The sequence below is a fragment of the Zeugodacus cucurbitae genome, chromosome 3 (assembly GCF_028554725.1).
Source record: "Zeugodacus cucurbitae isolate PBARC_wt_2022May chromosome 3, idZeuCucr1.2, whole genome shotgun sequence".
Classification (NCBI taxonomy): domain Eukaryota; kingdom Metazoa; phylum Arthropoda; class Insecta; order Diptera; family Tephritidae; genus Zeugodacus; species Zeugodacus cucurbitae.
In genome coordinates, this window is record NC_071668.1 from 53,776,180 (window position 1) to 53,796,121 (window position 19,942).

The window sequence follows — 19,942 nt, forward strand, 5'->3', positions numbered from 1 at the left end:
CATCCTGTAAACCTATACCGAAGAATTCGAAGACTATTCTATCAACAGGAAAAGTAGTAAACACAGTTTTCATGGAATAACTTGGTATGTCTACATCGACTACCTGTAGAAGGGCAAACCCAGTGATACTGCACTCTACTATGCCAATATATACATACGAATCTAAGTTGTAGAAAACATGCCCTATTTAGTGAAGGAAAAAGTGATCTTCCACCATGACAACGCACCAGCTTACAGCTCCGCATCGTCGACAGCCAAATTTGTCGAATTAAGCAACAAAATGCTGTCCCATCCAATATATTTTCCTGATTTAGACACAAGCGAACTCTTATAGATTTAAGTATGATGTGTGTTCGATTCGCCAATCGGCCAACTTGACTCGAACTGACTCTTGGATTCATTTTAGACTTACTCTTCCTATCTCTCCCTCTCTCTGTTTAATTTTCATAAAACCATAAAATATCAAATCTATATTATTTTTTCTATAATGCTATAAAATAAAATGAAAGCAACTGCCGCTTATGACAATTCCTTAACATACTTCATAGTACTTATAAACAGTGATTTGAAATACAGGAAATACACATCAAAGTTGGCTTATCTTCAAATTCACACTCTCACACCCAATGCTTATCTGCTGACAGCAGACACTCGCAAGTCAGTGGAAGCAGCAAATGCAAATAAATTTCAGTTGTTTATGAATCATAAATTATAAATTCGTCACAGCTTAAAATCACAGCCAGCAAATCTTGAGTCGTTTAAGTAAATAAGAAAATAAATTTAGTGTAGCTGATAAGAGTCCACTCGAGCGGTGATCAATCAAAGGTTTAATTCACGCCAATTCACGGGTCAAATTTTGACATTATCTATGAAATGCATGCATATTTTTCTTTACAAACACACATGCATACGAGTATTTGTGTACATATTATATTTTTAATGCTGCTCCCTAATAAGTGTTATCAAATTTGAGTATGAAATTTTAGACAAGTTTATCGAAATCAAGCCCACGATGTCAGATAGCGTCATTCAAAATTATAATCAACAAACAGAGCAAAAATTTTAGATTCAGTCACGTTTCACAAATGTACATAAGTGCGTGTGTGCTCGCATACACGTTTCAAAAACATCTAATATTACGCGGTTTGCACTAAGTATCGATCCATCCTTGCCACGATCGACGTGCCGCAATCGAAAACAATAAACAATTTGTAAACATAATTTATATTTAACGTATGACTTTTCGATTGCCGCTTTCTTAAACTAATATGAACGATTAGGTTCATTTTATATTTAGTATTTTTAAAAGGGTATTTTTTCAGGGTGTAGTTATCAACTAGTTTGAAATTTTTTTATTCGAAATCGGTTCATCTGCAATTTTACTTGAATGAAGCTTCAGTATACGTGGATGATATCTCGAAATAACCAGCGGGGTCAAGTTAATATACTAACTATTCACTATCATATAATTTCCACCATATAAAATAGAGGGTAATTGAACTGTTATGACGGTTACCATATAAGAATGTGATGATTGTCGGGTCTGCCGCTAATTCAACAATAGCCCATGTTGCTCAATCGTTTCTTTCATAAAAAGATAACCTTTTTTTCTGTCTACAATTCACACTACTCCAAAGTACTTTCTTTACCAACAGAGGATAGGTAATATGACCTAAGCTGTTTCTCCAACATCAGTGGCTTTAAGCAAGCCTGATTAGTTTTGGAAAACAGATCTGGGGAATCCTGAAAGATATTGGCAAGCCAATGAAGGCCTCATACCATATACGGTATATTTTGATTGATTTCAAGCTGCTCGCCCTAATTGTTGTTTATCTATCCGTAATAAGGTTAATGGATTTGCTGGTTAAGCCAGAAGCTCCATAGCGCCATCTTTTAAATCGACAATGAATTGACATACTTGTTTCTTCTGAACACTACTAAAAAACTATGATATTTGGAACACCCGTATATACCTTATGATGAGCATTCATATAACTCGGGAACTTTCCAATAAACCCGATTTATAAATGCTTGTTAAATAATAGTCTGTTCCAACTGGTAATAAGTAAAGCAGAAATCATCCTGATTGTGATTCTTACTATACCAAGAGCTCCCAAAGAGCTGAATGTAGTGCCTGAATTTGATGAAAGAAGCCCTAACAAGTTTATTTCGCAAAATAACATATAAAAAGTTTTAAATACTTCAGTGAATAGGTATTCTTCTACGATGAAAGTACAATTTTGAAAGAACTTTATTTGTAGAACCTATACCCAAACTTACAAGACTTTTGCAGGGACTCTTGCTTGATAAAAAGAGTAATTCTGAAAGCTTATCTTTTCAGAACATGTAAACAAGCTTACAGATTCTGGCGATTAGAATATATTCTTCGAAATATGAACATTTTTGGGACGATTCTAAGTAAGCAATTCTAAAACTATGTTTATTATTTAAGATGATATGATTGCAAGTGTTTATTCATAGTTATATTTGAATAGAGAACAGTTATAGTATATGCCAAAGTCATTACTGGTTAATTACTGTCGCTTTATAGATACACACTTAATGCTGTTATAAGTTTTGATTGATTATTCACAGCTATTTTATTTATTTTTTTTTAATTTACTAAAACAAAATAGAAAAGGAGAAAAAAAAACCGCAACGATAACGAACTGCCATCAATCATTGTGGTATTTAATTGTCACGAATGACTCAATTCTGGCGGTCTTGCGTTTTGAATATTTATTATTCAACATTTTCTACAAAATATATTTCATAAGTATATAGTATATACATATTTTGACTTTTTATTAGCACTGTATTTTAGGCACAACTTTACAACTTGACTTAAGCAATTTTAATTTAGCTACACTATTTTTAACCTTTTTTTCTGGTGTTGTTAAATTAATTATGTCTAAATGCTATCAGCTCTGTGATACATACAACTATGATACGCACTCGTATATATAAATATATCTATGTAAATACATATACATATACATATGCTATATAAATATATGAATGTATATATGAATGTGCCGCATGCATTTGCGTGAAGTTAAAGTAATTTTGTCGGCTTCATGCCTGAAATGCCATAATGTGATGATGATAAATGATTTTAAACGCTGAGTGATGGTTGTTTCAACTTTGGCGGTTTTCAATAATATTAATTTTCTATAAATTTTTAACGTTGTTATTACATGGTCTACGATATTACGTTGATGACATGGAAACATATAAGACACTTAAAAACTTACGAAGTTATATATATAGTATATACATATGTATATAAATTGTTATGCTATTAGCGAGTTTTGCTGTTATCTGCCGCTAAAGTTTTGTGTCTGTCAGTCGTCGGTCTATGGTACCACTGTTGCCCACAAATTAGCCATAATTTCTTGGTATTACTGACATTTTCATGGTGATTAATTACTTAATGAGTTTGCTTTTTAACTGCTCACGAAAAATTGCTTGTTAATGACATTTTTCACCAAAATACCCAAACCATAGCAAAATAAAAGCAACAGCGCTCAAATTGATTTCTTTTTATGTTTTTCGTCGCTGCGAGCATTTTACCCGTGGCTACTTTTTACAGCCGACAAGTTGCAGTTCTTCTCCTTCGCCTTAGTGTGGACTTAAATTAACTGATGCCACTTTATACTACTATAATTCTATTTTCTGATTCGTTGCGCGGCTTCGACTTCCTAGCCACCGTCCGCACACCTAACGTCCGATCACACTTGCCGTGCCACAGCTGACAAATGGTGGCACATTCAATACATATGTATATAGTACTTACATAACTACTGAAAAATTAAGCTCATATTTTGCTATTGTTGATTGATTGATAGATTTCCTGATAGATTTTCAGTTTTCACTATTATTTATGTTTTCTTTTTTACTTGAAAAGCAATTGCTCGATTATAGGGTTTTAAGTTAATTATTTGTTGAGCTTACACATAAGCTGTTTTTCTATTTCCCCCCACTTGCTTCGTGTTTTTTACTCGTGTTTGAGGTTTTCGCAATGATTAATTGATAACTAATGATTTTTCAATGCGCACAACAAGGTTGTTACAAAAAAAGGTGTACAAAAAGAATTTAATGCCATTACACACTTCATGAAAGCAACGGTTAAAAGCGACTAAAAAATTAAATGGAAATAAACTTATTTTTAAGAATAAGTATGAGAGCAGTTTATTGTGTTTGTTATGACTTCTATTGAGTAAGAGGATTATTATTTTCTACTAAGTGAACTATTTGATTGCTAATAACACGAGCATGATTATTTCAGCAAAATACGCTTTTGAGCGCTTTGATTTCAGAGTCATATATATGTACAATATTTTTTTAATAATATATACAATTATTGGAACAAGTTTTTAAAATTGAAAGTTTTGGAATTATAGAAACGAAGCACAAATTTGATTAAATTATTTAACAAAATAATTTGAATATTTTATGGAATATTAAAAAAATATTTCGGTTTTTTTTTTCGAAGTAACTTTTTTTGAAGTATATAATTCTTTTCATATTGGATTGTCTGAAAAACAGGAATTTATGTATATAGAGTTATTGAAAATATTTTGGTTATCCAATTTCACGTTCCGAACGTGTATATTTCGTTATCTCGAATACTCGAATCTAAAAATTATTGGTTACCATATTAATAATTACGGAAAATACTCTATAGGTATAACATTAATATACCATATATTTAAAAATATAATTTTTAGTTAGTTAAATATAAACAAGTCATATAAGAATATACACCGAAAATATGTATAACGGAATGCAATGGTTTTGAGTTTTGAAAACCAACAATACCGCAATTTTACTGTTAAATAAATATTAAATGGGATTTTTATTTCCAAGAAGTACTTCTTATAACGTATTTTTTTTAATTATGCTTAGCTATCGAAAGCATTTCGATCTGAATGTTGAGATCCCAAACTTTGTGGACAAAAAAATACATTAAAAACGTTAGATCTTCCAACTTCTGCAGGAATTCTTTAAGATCCTTAACACTTCATTACAATTTTCGGATGTAACTTTAACTTACGAGGAGTATGGTATTGCAAACTCTTCATAAACTATTTTTTAAGTTATTGAGGTATTTTGTATGCTAAGTAGTGCAACAGAATATTCAACTCTCAGCTCTAAGTAATTAATTCCAGCTCCCAGAAAAAACATAACATTGGTATAAATGGATAATAATAAAAGTAAAATAAATATATATGTTCGTATTCCCTCTTTCATGGTTGTATTCCAGTGATGTTGCTGTTTTGTTGCATAAATTATTAGTCACCACTTAGAGTCACAATGAGTTTATAAATTTCGCAAATATCGATCATAATAAATCTAAGGTCGTAAAATACTTAATGATGGCTATAAAAATAAATGTACTTTGTTTAAATAGCAGATTACTGCGAAAAGCGCAGATAAATAATTGACAATATTGCATAATAAATCAAGCTCAAAAATCGTTAGATACAAATGTACTGTTGTAAAAAAAAAATATTAAAAAACTGATAAGATTTTTACTGCATAATAAATGTAGAAATAACGATTTAAAACTGGGTTTGCAAATTTACTTCAAGCTTTATCGGCATCGGCGCTAATTATAGAAACAATTCGAAATATCTGACTTGGAAGCAGCAATGCCTGCTTTGTTGAAGAGTTTTATGCAATACGCTCGAAACAATTTATATTTGTTTAAGATGATTGTTTAGTTTAAATGCGGACCTAGTATATATGGATCGGATATATATATATATGCATAGATCGGACCCCTGTGCCTTAACCACCGTACATTCTACGGTTTCTAGATTCACCTTGGTTTAAATATCGCCCTATTGCAAAGATGTATGGTTAAAATATGTGTATCTTGGGCTCGTCCGGGATTTGAACCCGGGACCTCCCGCACCCTAAGCGGAAATCATACCCCTAGACCAACGAGCCAATTGGGGTTTAGGCCACTTCAATATGAGGATTAGGAATAAAAAATATATAAAACTGAATAAATATTATAAATAGTTATGAATTCCTCACAGTTCTATACATGACTTCGATTGTATAAACTATAATGAATATTATAACTATCAAAAAAGGTAGTAACTTGGGCTCGTCCGGGATTTGAACCCGGGACCTCCCGCACCCTAAGCGGAAATCATACCCCTAGACCAACGAGCCAGTGGCACTCAAACTGCTAAGTAAACACGCTGACAGTCCAAAGACCATTACCCAATTTAGGCCAAGTTTCTAGTTTTTCTTTATTGGTCAAAGTCCAAAAAAGATAAAAAAAATAATTTGATATCGAAAAGCATTCGTTGGTATCACAAGCTGTTTTGAAGTTTCTTAAAGCTGAGTTGTTTCTATTCTCTATATACTCAATATTGAAAAACTAAATTTTAATTTCATTATTGTACAATAACAAAAATATGGGAAACGTACAAATTACAATATAGATTATTTGCAAATACGATAAAATACTCTTATGATAAAAATTATACCAAATTTTATTATATAAGGTATTGAACATGTTAATTAAAAAAAATAATAATAAAATATTTTCTCTTGGGCTCGTCCGGGATTTGAACCCGGGACCTCCCGCACCCTAAGCGGAAATCATACCCCTAGACCAACGAGCCAGATATAGTTAATCGGCTTAACAGCAAACAAATGTAAGCAAAGCAAAGAGAAAAAACAATATCAAAACCCGACTGATCATAGCTATTCGCTTTTGTTGTTATATTTCTTAATTCGTAAGCATATTTACTTGTAAATAGATACATCTGTGTTTCTTCGTTTCCAACAAACATATATACAATTTTGTCTACCACATTTGTTGTTGTTATACATATGTATATGCAAGTATTTTTTTATGTCAGCAGTTTTCTTTGTGGTCGCTTTGCTTGAGCAGCAGTCTTTGGATACACTCACTTATCAGCAGTGTCCGACCACAAACATTCGCCGAAACTTAGTCAAGCCAAGCCAAGCAGAGTGAAGTGTGTGAAAACTTGTTTGTTACAGTGGGTTTTTGCAGTAGCAAAAGCAGCACGCGCAGAAGACAAAATGTTCATACATATGTAGATATGTACATACATACATATGTACATACATTAAATAGTGTTATAATATTTACTAACAGATTGAGGAGGATTTTACATATGTAAACTTTCTGACCTCTAAACATATATAAACATATTTATTATCACAGGGAATATATCGTATTCAAAACTAGTGGTTTTCCAAAAATAATGATTGGAGTTGCCTATGCCAAATTATAAGGAAAGAAGAAAGTTGCTAGGTTGGATAAAGCCAGAAACATTAGAACTTTTCTGGCTATTCAGATCTAACTTCCAATGGGGTTAATTGTAAAACAACAGAGTTCAAGACAAATATACCGAAATCAACTCCATTGGAATCCCTCTGTGTTTGTAAGACTAGTTGATTAATGTCTATAGGTTTATGGTCTTCATTGACTGAAGAGCCATCTATGTGAGACCCTTCTTAGCTACCATTGAATTCGAAATATTTTCGTAAGTCCCACATTATCGCATTAATACTACTGTCTTTAGTCTTATATTTATAAATTCATAATTTCGTTTTGATCCACAATTTATGTGGTTTGAGTACCAGTCACAAGGTCCCTTAGAGTGGCTTTTTGAGTTACTTTACAACTAACTTAACAAAAATTACATTTCTTACGTATTATTTTTTAAAGAACTACACACATATATAATTCTTGATACATAAATATTAACATATTAAAAATAAATATTTACTTTTGTAAACTTGTCATTACTTACTATACATATGTATATAATAGATAAAAAACAAGTATTTGAATATTTGCTTTTTAATTAAAGTGGTGCTTGTTGATTTGAAAAATTTAACTCTAAGTCAAATTACTTAAACTTGATTACATTAACGTAATTAGATAGTACTCGACCAATTTAGCTTTTGAAATGTAAATGTAAGCAGTTATTATTTGCTTTACACTTAAACTTATACTTAGAAAACGATTGATGAGCTACAGTGGTCTCAAGCCGATGGAGATATTTGAATTGTAAACTAAAAATGGAATAATTTAAAATGTCTATATTGTAGTTAACTTAGCGCCCGTACTTGTGAGCATGTGTAAAATTAAATTTGATTTAAAAAGATTTCCAATGGTGAATTTATAAATATCTTCGAACGATAAGATTATACGAGTGTGACTTTTAATGATATTGGGTTAATTTAATAACCTTTAATTAATTACTATCTTAGGAAAAATGTATGAAAATACATAATTAATATTATTGTAGATAATCAATTTCATAAAATTGTTCTCTGTACAGTTAATGCTGGATACAAAGTGAGTCTCGATGTATACTCACACGAGTTATCAAAAAAGTCCTCTTAGCACGAATTTCCATCTGCGTATCACTGCTGAATTCCAATAAAATTGCGTCATTTCAGAAACATATGGTTTCTGGTGATAAAAAATAGTTCATTAACAGCAATATTTAGTGAAAACCTTAGTGATCGTATCGCGGTGAGCCGACATGGCCGACGTGAATTGTGGACAAACCAGGACTGACTATGTTTGGTGGAATTGGAGGATAGTCATCTACAATGAGATGGTTTTCTACGGACAACTCTTAATTCGCCTTTGGATTTGTTGACAATTAGAAGGAGACCATCATCGAAGCGTCCAGTGTGACCTTTTGGTAAGGAATTGTGTTCCACCAGAACAATGCGATAGTCACTCGACAGAGTTTATTTGGCATACATCGACCTTATAGTATAGTACCAAGTGATTACTATATGTTCCTGTGTACTACGAATGATCTATTGGAGAAAAATTCGCCAAAAAAAACAATGGTTTCTATGAGTATTTACCAAGCTTTGACGAAGTGTACTATAGGTTACAATCGTCGTCGTCGTCGGGTATGCTTTCGTCCGACCATATTCCACAAAGTTCTTCGTCGCCCGGGTTCCGATTATTCTAACTAAACTAAATAAAACTTTCAATTTACTTCTATTAGAGAGATATGTATGTAGTATTTAGCCTATAAGTCAAGTTTTTAATTTTGTTTGTTTTTTTTGAGCAAATAAATTTTGAATTAAGTAAAGCAGTTTTTGTAATTTGTCATTTCATGTATTCACAAAGTAAACTTGGTCCAAAACCTTTACAATAAAACTTGGTAACCGAGTACGGACTTTATACTTATTTTTGTTGCTTTTATTTAAGAAGTTTTTGATAAAAGAGTAGCGCCCAAAGATAGCGAACAGAGTAGTGGCAAATCGATAACAGCCAATGCAAACAAACTGTGCATTACAACGGCATTTACATAATTACAGCCATTAATTATATTTGTATACGCTATAAATATTTTTAAAGCTTAACAATCAATTCAATTGAACAAACATTTTCGTGTGCTAAAGTCATTAAACAATTAACAACTATATGTAGATAGTTAATGCAAATATTTCTGAAAACTTCTACGTGTATTCATACACGTATCACCGTGCTGTGTGTTGTTTTGTTTGCATGCAGCTTAATTCTCCATTCAAGCCAATTTAGTTATTTGTCACTTAAGCACACACAAATTTGTCGACACAGCCTTTAAAATATTAATATTTAAAAATACCTTACGTGTTGACAGCAAACAAAATAAGCTAACAATAAACATCATCTTAGCTTACGCGTATGGTGACACTTTTGTATGGGCCTCTCCATAAACGTCGAAGCTCAGAGGAGAGAGAGAGGAGGTGGGCGAGCGGAACGGTTGACAAGTTTCGATAGCAAATTACCGATTCATGTCAGGCGGCGTAAAGTGCCTCGGCAGCCACATCACAACAATTGACAATAGAAATAAAACCGTTTACAAAACTACAATAGCAACAACATAGATAAAATCAGCAAAATCAAGCAGCACAGTAATAGCATAGTAATTGAATTAATAAATAAATTCAGCTAAATGACAATAAAAAAGGCGTACCGAAAATCATAAACTACCCGAGAAGTGGGACAGAGGGCGGGCATATCCGAAGAGTAGTAGTTGATTGTGCACTGTGCGCTTTCAGCAGCTGTCAGTCATAAAAACTTCTAGCCACAAACGTGCATAACATAATAACCAATTGAAATGAACGATTATGTACGTATAATTGTGTCGCTTGAATATACAGCTAGTGACACACACGCACACACACACACCATACAAAAATACACTTTTGACAATCAAACGCGAACCTAATCAAATTGTATTTATATTTATACGCGGCGCTCATGGGAGCTAAATTGCTAAAATTAGGAATAAAAGGCATTAAAAATCACTGTCATCGCATTTGAAAATGAAATTGTGCACACACACACATATACATACAAACAAATAAAAACAATATAAATAAACAAAATTGTATTTGTTATGAATGCTTTCAATAGCTACAACAACCACAACAACAAAGCTGTTATTTCAGTAATTCATATGTTCGTATCTGTCGTTCGTTCCGCTTGAGTACGACACTCGAATGACGATAATTTCAAATCAATTGGAAATTGTCACTATTAATTTATTTATGAGTGAATTCACGTAAGCGATTTCGTTTTTACGATCAACACAATAATGGTGCACTAGGTTATTGTAACTTTTTTTTGTCGGTTGACAACTGATTGTCAGCGAATAGAAAAATATGCGCTTAGATGTGATAATGCATACATTGGATATGTAAATTTCATATTTTTCAGCTGGTGACACCTTGGTTGTACACGAAAGGAGAAAAATATTTATTGCTTTTTTGTATATATATAGTTATTGGACACTGGTGAAAAATTGTAGAAAACTTAATATTTTTAAAAAGAGAATAATCTTTTCATATATACATATTATACACTAATCACTTGAAAAGAAAAAAATATAATCGCCACACTCCAAATGTATTTTTTAATTTGATCTAACCCTCAAGAACTTGAGTATTAATTTCGCTGCTGTCTGTCAATTGTTTCGTGAGATATAGCAATTTGAGATACGGACGATTTAGTATTTTGAAAAATTTATATCAAAAAATTTCGTGTGCTAATGAATCATCATGAAAAATACTGCTGATAACAAGTGGTTTGCAAAGTAGTATTATCCAAACTCTGCTTCAGACAAAGTAGCCAGACATACCATAAATGGTTTCCAAAGAAGTTATACAAACAGCGAAGATTATGAACTCAGTGGACCTACAGAGTAGGCAGATGGAAAAATCAAAAATATCTATAACATGATTTTGAATGGCCTTAAATTACAATAACTCCATACTCGCAAAATATTGAAGGATTGCTTGGTTCCCTCTCCGGAGTTTAATCTGTAGGCATTCGAGTGGACTCTACGCCGTGAACCTAATTGAAAGCATGAAAAGATCTAACAGTCAGTTGGAAAAGTTCTTCTTCTTCTTGACTGGCGACAACGCTAACGCGGTTATAGCCTAGTCCACAACAGTGCGCCACGCATATCTCCTTTTGGCAGTTTGGCGCAAATTAGTAACACCAAGTGAAGCTAGGTCCTTCTCCATCTGGTCCTTTCATCGGAGTGGAGGTCTCCCTCTTCCTCGGCTTCCACCAGCGGGTACTGCATCGAACACTTTCAGAGCTGGAGCATTTTCGTCCATTCAAACAATATGACCCAGCCAGCGTAGCCGCTGTCTTTTTATTCGCTGAACTATGTCAATGTCGTCATATAAATCGTACAGCTCATCGTTCCATCGTCTGCGGTATTCGCCGTTGCCAATGTTTAAGGGACCATAAATCTTCCGCAAAACCTTTCTCTCAAAAACTCCTAGTATCGCCTCATCGGATGTTGACATCTTCCACGCTTGTGCACCATAAAGTAGGACGGGAATGATGAGGGACTTATAGAGTTTGATTTTGGTTCGTGGAGAGAGGACTTTACTTTTCAATTGCCTACTCAGTCCACAGTAAAGTTTGGGATGCAATAACCATAAACAACGAATATATAATAATTAAAATTAGTATTTAATCTGAAATAAAAACAGCATTTTTTTCTTTTTTTCTTTAACAAATCAATGAGAACGATGGTCAAATTGCTTTGACAATATTCAATATAAGCTGTATTCTTCAGATATGATCTCGGCGGTTTCTCTATTTTCGGATCTCAACAGAATGTTTTTTGGATAAATATTTAGTGACAATAAAAATATAATCGCCAGCAGCAAGGTCTTTCTTTTTACAAAAATATATTATTACAAAAAAGGTGTCGAAAAGCTTTTAATGTAACCAGATAGGTCTAGAACATAACAAAATTTTATGGTTGCTTGGAAAAGCAGAACGCACATAATGGAGTTTGTGTCAGTCAGAATAATATACAATTGTGTAATACGCGTTCTGTATGTACTTATTTTAAGTTTTTTTTATCTTAATCACCTATTTGGAGTGTAAAAATTTCGATATATATTGCATTTCACGACACAGTCTACCATTTTAATGAAGCCGCCACGGGCTTGATAAGAAATTTTTCAAAATATCTATTATGGTCGGAAAGGGACCGCGACGTATTCGATCAGTACCAATTTATATTGAATTGAGTCTGACTAAGAGTAAGTGTGAATGTTTCGTTGATTCCAATTGAAAGGATTGGAGCTCGTGGTGAATTTTCTACAGTATACATAGTCAAGCCCGCCTTTAAGTAATACAGTGGAACTTCTCTAACTCGAATCGCCATAATCCTCAAAAAAACTTCGAGTTAGAGAGATTCTAGTTATAGAATTTTCATTAAAACATATAAATGTAAAAAAAGCTGTAAAATATAAATTTATACACTGTTTTATTTATTTACTTCACAAAAAAATTTATGGACGTATGTTAAAATATGTTTTTTGTAATTTTGTTTGTTGCATTTTGCTATTGTTTGGCTATTGACGTCTATATCTCATGCCTTTGTTAGATAATTTATGCAATCCATAACTGTAATATTTAATTTTTTATTCACCTCCATACGATATAGAGGGACTTTTTTAAAATTCTGCCTCGATAGTAAAATTTTAAATATTGTATTATGCACTGACCAAAAAGTTCGATTTATGGAAGCATATTTTTATGAAATTTTACTTCTATTGCCACTTCAAGAGTTCGGGTTATGGAGAACTTCGAGTTATAGAAATTCGAGTTAGGGAAGTTCCACTGTATAATATAAGGTTAATTCTTAGTTGTACTATTTTTTCACTCACTCACTGAAGGTTTTACAACAAAAGATACAACATTAGCAAAAGAAGAATAAGAAAAAGAGTGGAAGGAGAAAATCACAGTCATATCTATATTTTTGGGTGTGATTGAAGCTCGCTTTGCATGAAATCGCAGCATGCTCTCTCCTCTTCGTAATTTCCACTCACAAAATATATATAATATATATATTTGTTCAATTGGCTATCATATTTGTCAGGAAAAATGCCATCAACTATAATTTCCTGGTTGCAAAAAACATTTAAGTGTTATAATTAAAAGACCAACGTTTTATTTTTTAATATGTATATTTATTATTTTCATTTAATTGCAAAATGAAAACTAATTATTCCATCAATTGTGTAGTTGTAGTTTTTGACTTTTTTATATTTATTTTTTATGGAAATCAGTTTGAGTTATATAAACACATACAAGCGCTGCATATGCAGTTAAACATGGGTTGTACGCAGATAAATATTTCAAGTTTTTCATGTTTTTCATGTATGTATGTATATTACATTTATTACATAGCTAAATTAAATTTTTAAAAGCCATTAAAACAAATCAATTGTAAGTGAAAGGCCATTGACAAGCGCTTTCAGTACTAAACAAAAAACTAATTCACAATTTTCACGCTTAAAATTATATAATTAAAGGCAAAGAGTACAGACATATTACATTTATGTATATATATATATTAACTTAATAGTAACAAAAAACTAGTTAATGTGATTGTTTTTGTTAAGGTTTCATGGTTATTTGAAAAACAAAAATGCTTTGGCTGCATTTTACAACTAAAAACTTTAATTACTTTTTACGCTTTTGCTCATAAATACATATACCTACAGATGTGGGTATGTATGTATGCATGTTTGCATGTGTGTGTGTAAGTCATATTTTTATCATTTAAAACCTAATAAGCCTAGCATCCAACTACATTTTAGTATCACAGTGTAAAACGATCGCAACAATAGCGCATTCTCAAATTGAAATTTTTTCATACAGTATTATACTTTTTTTGAAACGCAATTTTGTATTAATCATTTTTTAACGTTTTTGTTTTTTGTGTTTTTTTTTGCCTTTTTTCTTGCAATTTTAAACCTCATTGTTTTCTGTTTATTTCTCTTCCAAGTTTTTGGTATGCATATTGTAACCGAGTGCGCGGCACTACATGCCTATGCCCCTTCACTGCAGGCCTCGCAGTCGACATGTACGCGCACGCGCATCACTCAAAGATCACACGGTTAGCCTTTCGTTCTCCTTGACTAGCCTTGTTTTCAGCATTTTATGCGCTTCAGCTCCGCTATAGCACAAGCTTACTGATGCACCGCTGCTGAGCCAATGCGCTGACCATACATCGCGTAGGGCGAGTAGTAGGGTCCCAAAGCCGCAGCTGCAGCAGCCGCTGCGGGATTAAAGCCAGTCATACCGAAGGCGGATGGTGCGGATAACGCGCTAGCTGGTATGCCACCGGGTTTAGCGTAAGGATGATATCGGGCCGCAGCAGCAGCGCTCATCGGACTCAATGGGGGTGTTGGATAACCAGCGCGCAGTGCTGATGGTGGGAAGAGTGTGCCCAATAATGATTGTGCTTGTGACTGTGCCAAAGCGGCGGCGGCAGCAGCGGGATCGGAGAGATTGCCGGTGTGCGTGCGCAGATGTGAGAACAGTTCGTCGGAGGTCTGGAAGCGTTTGCCACAATAAGCGTCGCCTATCACCCAACTGCAGACATATGGCGCTGAACGTGCCGCAGCAGCACTAGCGGCGGCAGCAGCGGCGGCTTGCGAGTAAGGATGGCTCGGTGGGAGACCAGCGGCGCCGCCCATCATGGCCATGCCGTATTTTTGGTGTTCACATTGTGTGCAACCGGCTGGACAGGGTGCGCCCATGAGCATTTGTTGCGTATGTGCCGAGTACGGGCAGCCAGGACAGTAGGGATCCTTGCAAACGGGTACAATAGCCTCACCGCCGGATGGTGTCTTGATGCGTTGATAGCTGATGTAGGGATTGGGTTGTGAGCCCGGTCCATTGGGACCGCCTGGATAACCGCCACTTGCGGCAGCAGCAGCCAACATTGCTGCGTGATGGTGTGAGAAGCCGCCGGCAAATGGTGGACGGAAAGCGGGATTGGCGTGTTGTTCCATACCGGGTGGGCAGCAGAGCGCCGACAGTGGGTTAATGCCATATGGACCGGCCGCTTTGTAAGCGGCAGCAGCAGCAGCAGCGGCCGCAGCCATACTGCTCATCTCCTTCGGGTGTGTGGCCGAACCGTGGCTATTATTCAGCACTTCCATGCCAGAGCGTACAATTGGGCTGGCACCGCGTTGTGAAGAACCGGCGGGAGACACTGTTTTGCGATTGTTATCGTTTGGTGTTGGTGTAGCACCGTGACAATTCTCCATTTTGATGGCATGTGATTCTGGTGTGCAATTAGACTTGTTACGTGAGGGTACGCGTGTATTGTTATCAGCACCACCGTTGGAGGAGCACTTTGAGCTGGGTCGTTGCTCATCCACGGATGTTGAGGACGATGACTTGAATGTGTTGTGGTTTTGAGCGCTCAGCACGTTTGTTTCGTATGGCTTAAAAGCCAACTTCACCTCGGTGGTATTTGGTGTGCTGGATTTAGGCGACTTAGCCTGTGTGGGCGACTTGGAAGCGCTCAGGTCCGAACTGGCATTTGATGAGGTGGATGACGAAGATGAAGATGTAGATTTCTTTGATTTGTCAATAGCGAGTAAGGGCTTGACAGCCGAGGAATCGGCGCCAATTTGTGAGCAAGTTTGTGCCAACAGAGCGAGTGGACTTTTCTTGGCGTCCATCTGGAAGGAGAAGAGTGGAGAAAAAGTTTATGAGTAAAGCGTTTATATAACTCTCAAATTAATATAGAATTTGGAGACACCTACAGCTAAGCTATTTTTAAAGCATAAGCCTATATGTATAACACCTTCAACTATATGTACTATACTAAATGCATCTATTTTTGATTGCACGCGCAGCTCATATTTCTGCCGTCCCGCCACAGGTGCGGGACCCCCATCTAATACCCCCCATTAATATGAATGTATTAGCACTTTGGTTACTTTATTTCGCTATTTTCATTTTTATATCGCACATTTCTTACTTAAAAACATCCATAATTCAGTTTTGATAGCTACATTACGAAAGAATTTCGATCTATAAAACAGCTTTCACCGCCAATGACAGTACAATAAAGACATTTTTTGTGACTATAATGACCAACATTTATGAGTCCATATTGTGACACAGAGATTATGAAGTCAATAAAATCGCTGATATGATCATAAAAATAAATTTCATTTAATGTATTCAGTGTACATTTTTTTCACTCAAATTTTGATAGTATTTTTTTATGATACCTTAAATTTTCTTTTACGAGTGCTTCAAACATGTTTTCATAAATAAATAAATAAGGCATAATGTATGCGATATAAAAAACGAAATATGAAATAATTAACTTTTGGCTCACTTGAACTGAACTGTGGCGCTTGGGAAAATATTTAATTATCGAGACGATTAGTTATTTTTTATAATGAATGGTGGAAAGTGCGGTGTTCAACGAGTGGTTTGGAGAATGTTATATACTTTAAAGTGTTAAAATTAAATAATTTTAAATAAAAATTTGAACTATTGGACTTTTTAGTGAAATTTTTAAGATTTTTTTTTCACGTTTAGTTTAAATTCTTTAATAAGTGTTGTGTAAAATTTTCGAATTTACATAATGGAAAAAAATCATTACATAACAAATGTTAAAAAAATTTTTTAACTTAATTTTTTTTATTTATTGAATGTTTTTTTCCTCAACATTAAGAATGCCATATTGAGTGCCTAACTCTACCGATTTTAACGGCGGAATTTTCACATCTTTTCTCAGCAAAATTTAATTTCATGACAATTATTTCTTATAAGGGACTCTTTACTTCTGCTCAATGAATTTTAGTTTCCTTTGAATTTTTTTTCAATTCCCTGCTTACTTTTTGGACTCTTTTAGTTGTGAAAAAACAGGTTGAGCTATATATTAATCTCATAACATTTTTTACTAATTTTTCTATGCATTTCCACTTGAGTTACAGTGGGCTCTGGATTTCTTCAAAAACTACTATTCTTCCGAGTTAATATTTTTTTCTTAGAAACTGTCAATTTTTCAGCCTTAATAATTTCCAGGCATTTTTATGATGCTTAACTCTTTTTTCTTGACTGAAACTCACCGTTGTTGGGATTGGTGATAAGTAATCCGGTTGCAAGTATTGGTTGTTGCCAATGGTAACAACACCGCCGCCACCTTCTAAAACAACCATTTTACGCAAATCCAAAGGTTGTGCAGAAAGCGTGGGTAATGAAGTTGAATAATACAGCTAATCCACAAAAATGGTTAATCCAATGGGAGCGATGGCGTAGCTGGACTTGTAGCAGCTAACAGTTGTAACGATGCGTTGGTTAATCCAATAATTTATTTTATTTTCAATTTTTTAGCAAGTTTTCAGCTTTTAAGCGATTTTTTTTAATAATCCAGCATTTAATTTGCTTGAGCACAATTTATTGTTTTATAGTTAGCACACTATATTTTTGTATATTCTTTGCAGCGAAAGTTTAATTTTTATGCACAAAATACTTTCGCGCTGCTTAGTTTAATAATTCACTTTTGTTTTGAAATTTGTATTTTTCAGCGCCACACAAAATGACGGAACACAAACTATTTCGATAATTTCGAAATATTTATTTGTTTTTATTTTTTGTTGTTTTTGAGCACAACCGTTTTATTTCGACTAACAAATTAGCTTGTGGGTATTTCTATAGCCAAAATGTATTTAGTTTGCTACGTTCCGGTTTTATTTTCAAACACGTCTTAACGCAAAGGAAGCCAAACACGAACTGATTTTTCTGTGACACACAACTTGCTAAGGTACTGTCAGTCGTGCTGCGGTACGGTTCGCTGCAAGAGCGCTTCATTGACGTCCAACTCAATTACACTCTTGCGGAGAGCGCATACTGCAGTGCAGTTAGACAACGTTTACCGTTGCACTCAAAACCTGAATGGAGCGCGCTGCCATTTACGGGCGTAAGAGTAAGCGAGTGCGCATAGGTGAGTGCGAGCAAGAGCGCTATAGCGTAATTTTCAAATATGGCGTACTTTTTGTCCAATCAAATCGCATGCGCCATAAAAATATGTAGAAATATATATGCTTTGATCTTTCGAAATGCGAGACGGCAGCGCCATTGACAGCCTAACTCTCTCATTTATACATAGGCACACTGCTAATTGTGGCAACCAGCTGTCAAGCGGTTTGTTAGACCGTTTTCACACAGGCAATTTTTGTCGCGGCAATTCTTAGTTTTATAGGAGAGGGGGCGACCAAGGGAAGCGAGAGAGAGAGAAATTCTCGTCTCTTCGTCGCCCCCTCTCCTATAAAACTAAGAATTGCCGCGACAAAAATTGCCTGTGTGAAAACGGTCTTAATGGATAACTGAATGGATGGCTGCTGTCGGTAGACATGTTAGCAAAAAGTGCATTACCGAGGCACATTTGGAGTGTTGTTTGCATTGGCGGAGAGCGCATACACCTAGCGTAACAGGTTTGTCTCAATAGAGATAATATACATGAAATATAGAAATCCTTGCGCTCAGTACACACTCAATATACTCTCCTCGACCGCAATGCATAACCAATCAATGCGTTGCTTCGACGTACGGTACAATGGCAACACTTCAAAATGGGGTTACCTTTGGGGAAAATATGTACTGAGTGCGCTTTATTGAGCGCGTTGTAGAGCGTTAGTGTACGTTGAGCGCCATACTCTTTGACAATAAACCTTTGTAAACAATAAATTATATGTTAATTTAGTGCTCTCGCAACTAAATTGCTGCGCTGTCCGAGTGAGCGTGCGCTCATTTACTATTTCATGTAGGCAGCGAGCTCTCACACCTTTTGCCCGTCTACTCCATTTCCATTCACTCTTCGGCGGCGCTGCTGTCAGCGGCAATCATTGCGTTTGGTTAAGTGACCAAAAGGTTGCAATTAAACTGTCACGTTTATCACGCCTTTCAGTACAACAACGGCGGCAAAAACAAATGCCACAACAACATTACAGTAGCAGCATCGTTGCAAGCCAGCGGATGAGGCGCAAAAACAAGCACTATAATTTCCAGTTTTATTTTTATTAAGCGCGTTGTCGGCATAACAAGTTGTGTTGCACGCTTGTGCAGTATTGCCGCACAATGCCGCGGCGCGACGATTGTGTTTAAATTGTTGTAGACACTACTCAAGCTAGTAAATTGTTGCATACGCTTGTAAATTGCTCACATTTTTAGCTCTTTAGTGGCAAGTTAAAATGTTAGTTAGTATGTTATACATATTACTACGTGCGCACGGTTTGTCTATGTAATACCACTTCTCTATACATATAACATTTATGAGCTTGTTTAAAAGCGTATGCAGCTGAAACTCGCTTAAAACTTTGAGATTGCGGATTTTTATGAAGCTTAAAAATATCTTAATTTCTCTATTAATATGGCTTGTGCTGATAATTTTTGTGCATAAGTGATTTGGAACTTAAATTGTGCCAGTAAAGCCAAAACATTAGCGTAGCCGTTGCTGACGCTGCTGCATCTGAGTAACTGCACATGTTTTGCCGTCGGAGTTTTGGCTGTTCCGTGTATAAATTACTAAAGCGATTTGAATTTTTTTTTAATGCTTCAGTGCCTTGTTGAAAATCATTT

The 19,942-nt window shown here is 34.9% G+C and overlaps 1 protein-coding gene and 3 non-coding genes across 4 annotated transcripts; all 4 read right to left on the bottom strand.

Moving 5' to 3' along the window:
- Positions 1 to 5,883: 5,883 nt before the first annotated feature.
- Trnap-agg (transfer RNA proline (anticodon AGG)) lies at positions 5,884 to 5,955 on the bottom strand. Its single transcript has one exon. It is a non-coding gene; the product is annotated as a tRNA-Pro (tRNA).
- Positions 5,956 to 6,114: 159 nt separating this feature from the next.
- On the bottom strand, positions 6,115 to 6,186 carry Trnap-agg (transfer RNA proline (anticodon AGG)). Its single transcript has one exon. It is a non-coding gene; the product is annotated as a tRNA-Pro (tRNA).
- Positions 6,187 to 6,572: 386 nt separating this feature from the next.
- Positions 6,573 to 6,644, bottom strand: Trnap-agg (transfer RNA proline (anticodon AGG)). The gene has a single exon. It is a non-coding gene; the product is annotated as a tRNA-Pro (tRNA).
- Positions 6,645 to 13,493: 6,849 nt separating this feature from the next.
- On the bottom strand, positions 13,494 to 18,107 carry LOC105212548 (zinc finger protein Noc). The gene is made up of 2 exons (XM_011184574.3): positions 17,434 to 18,107; positions 13,494 to 16,026 (listed from the first exon to the last, which is right to left on the bottom strand). The coding sequence occupies exons 1-2, from the start codon at positions 17,521 to 17,523 to the stop codon at positions 14,521 to 14,523; spliced, it is 1,596 nt and encodes a 531-aa protein (XP_011182876.1). The 5' UTR covers positions 17,524 to 18,107; the 3' UTR covers positions 13,494 to 14,520.
- Positions 18,108 to 19,942: the final 1,835 nt, after the last annotated feature.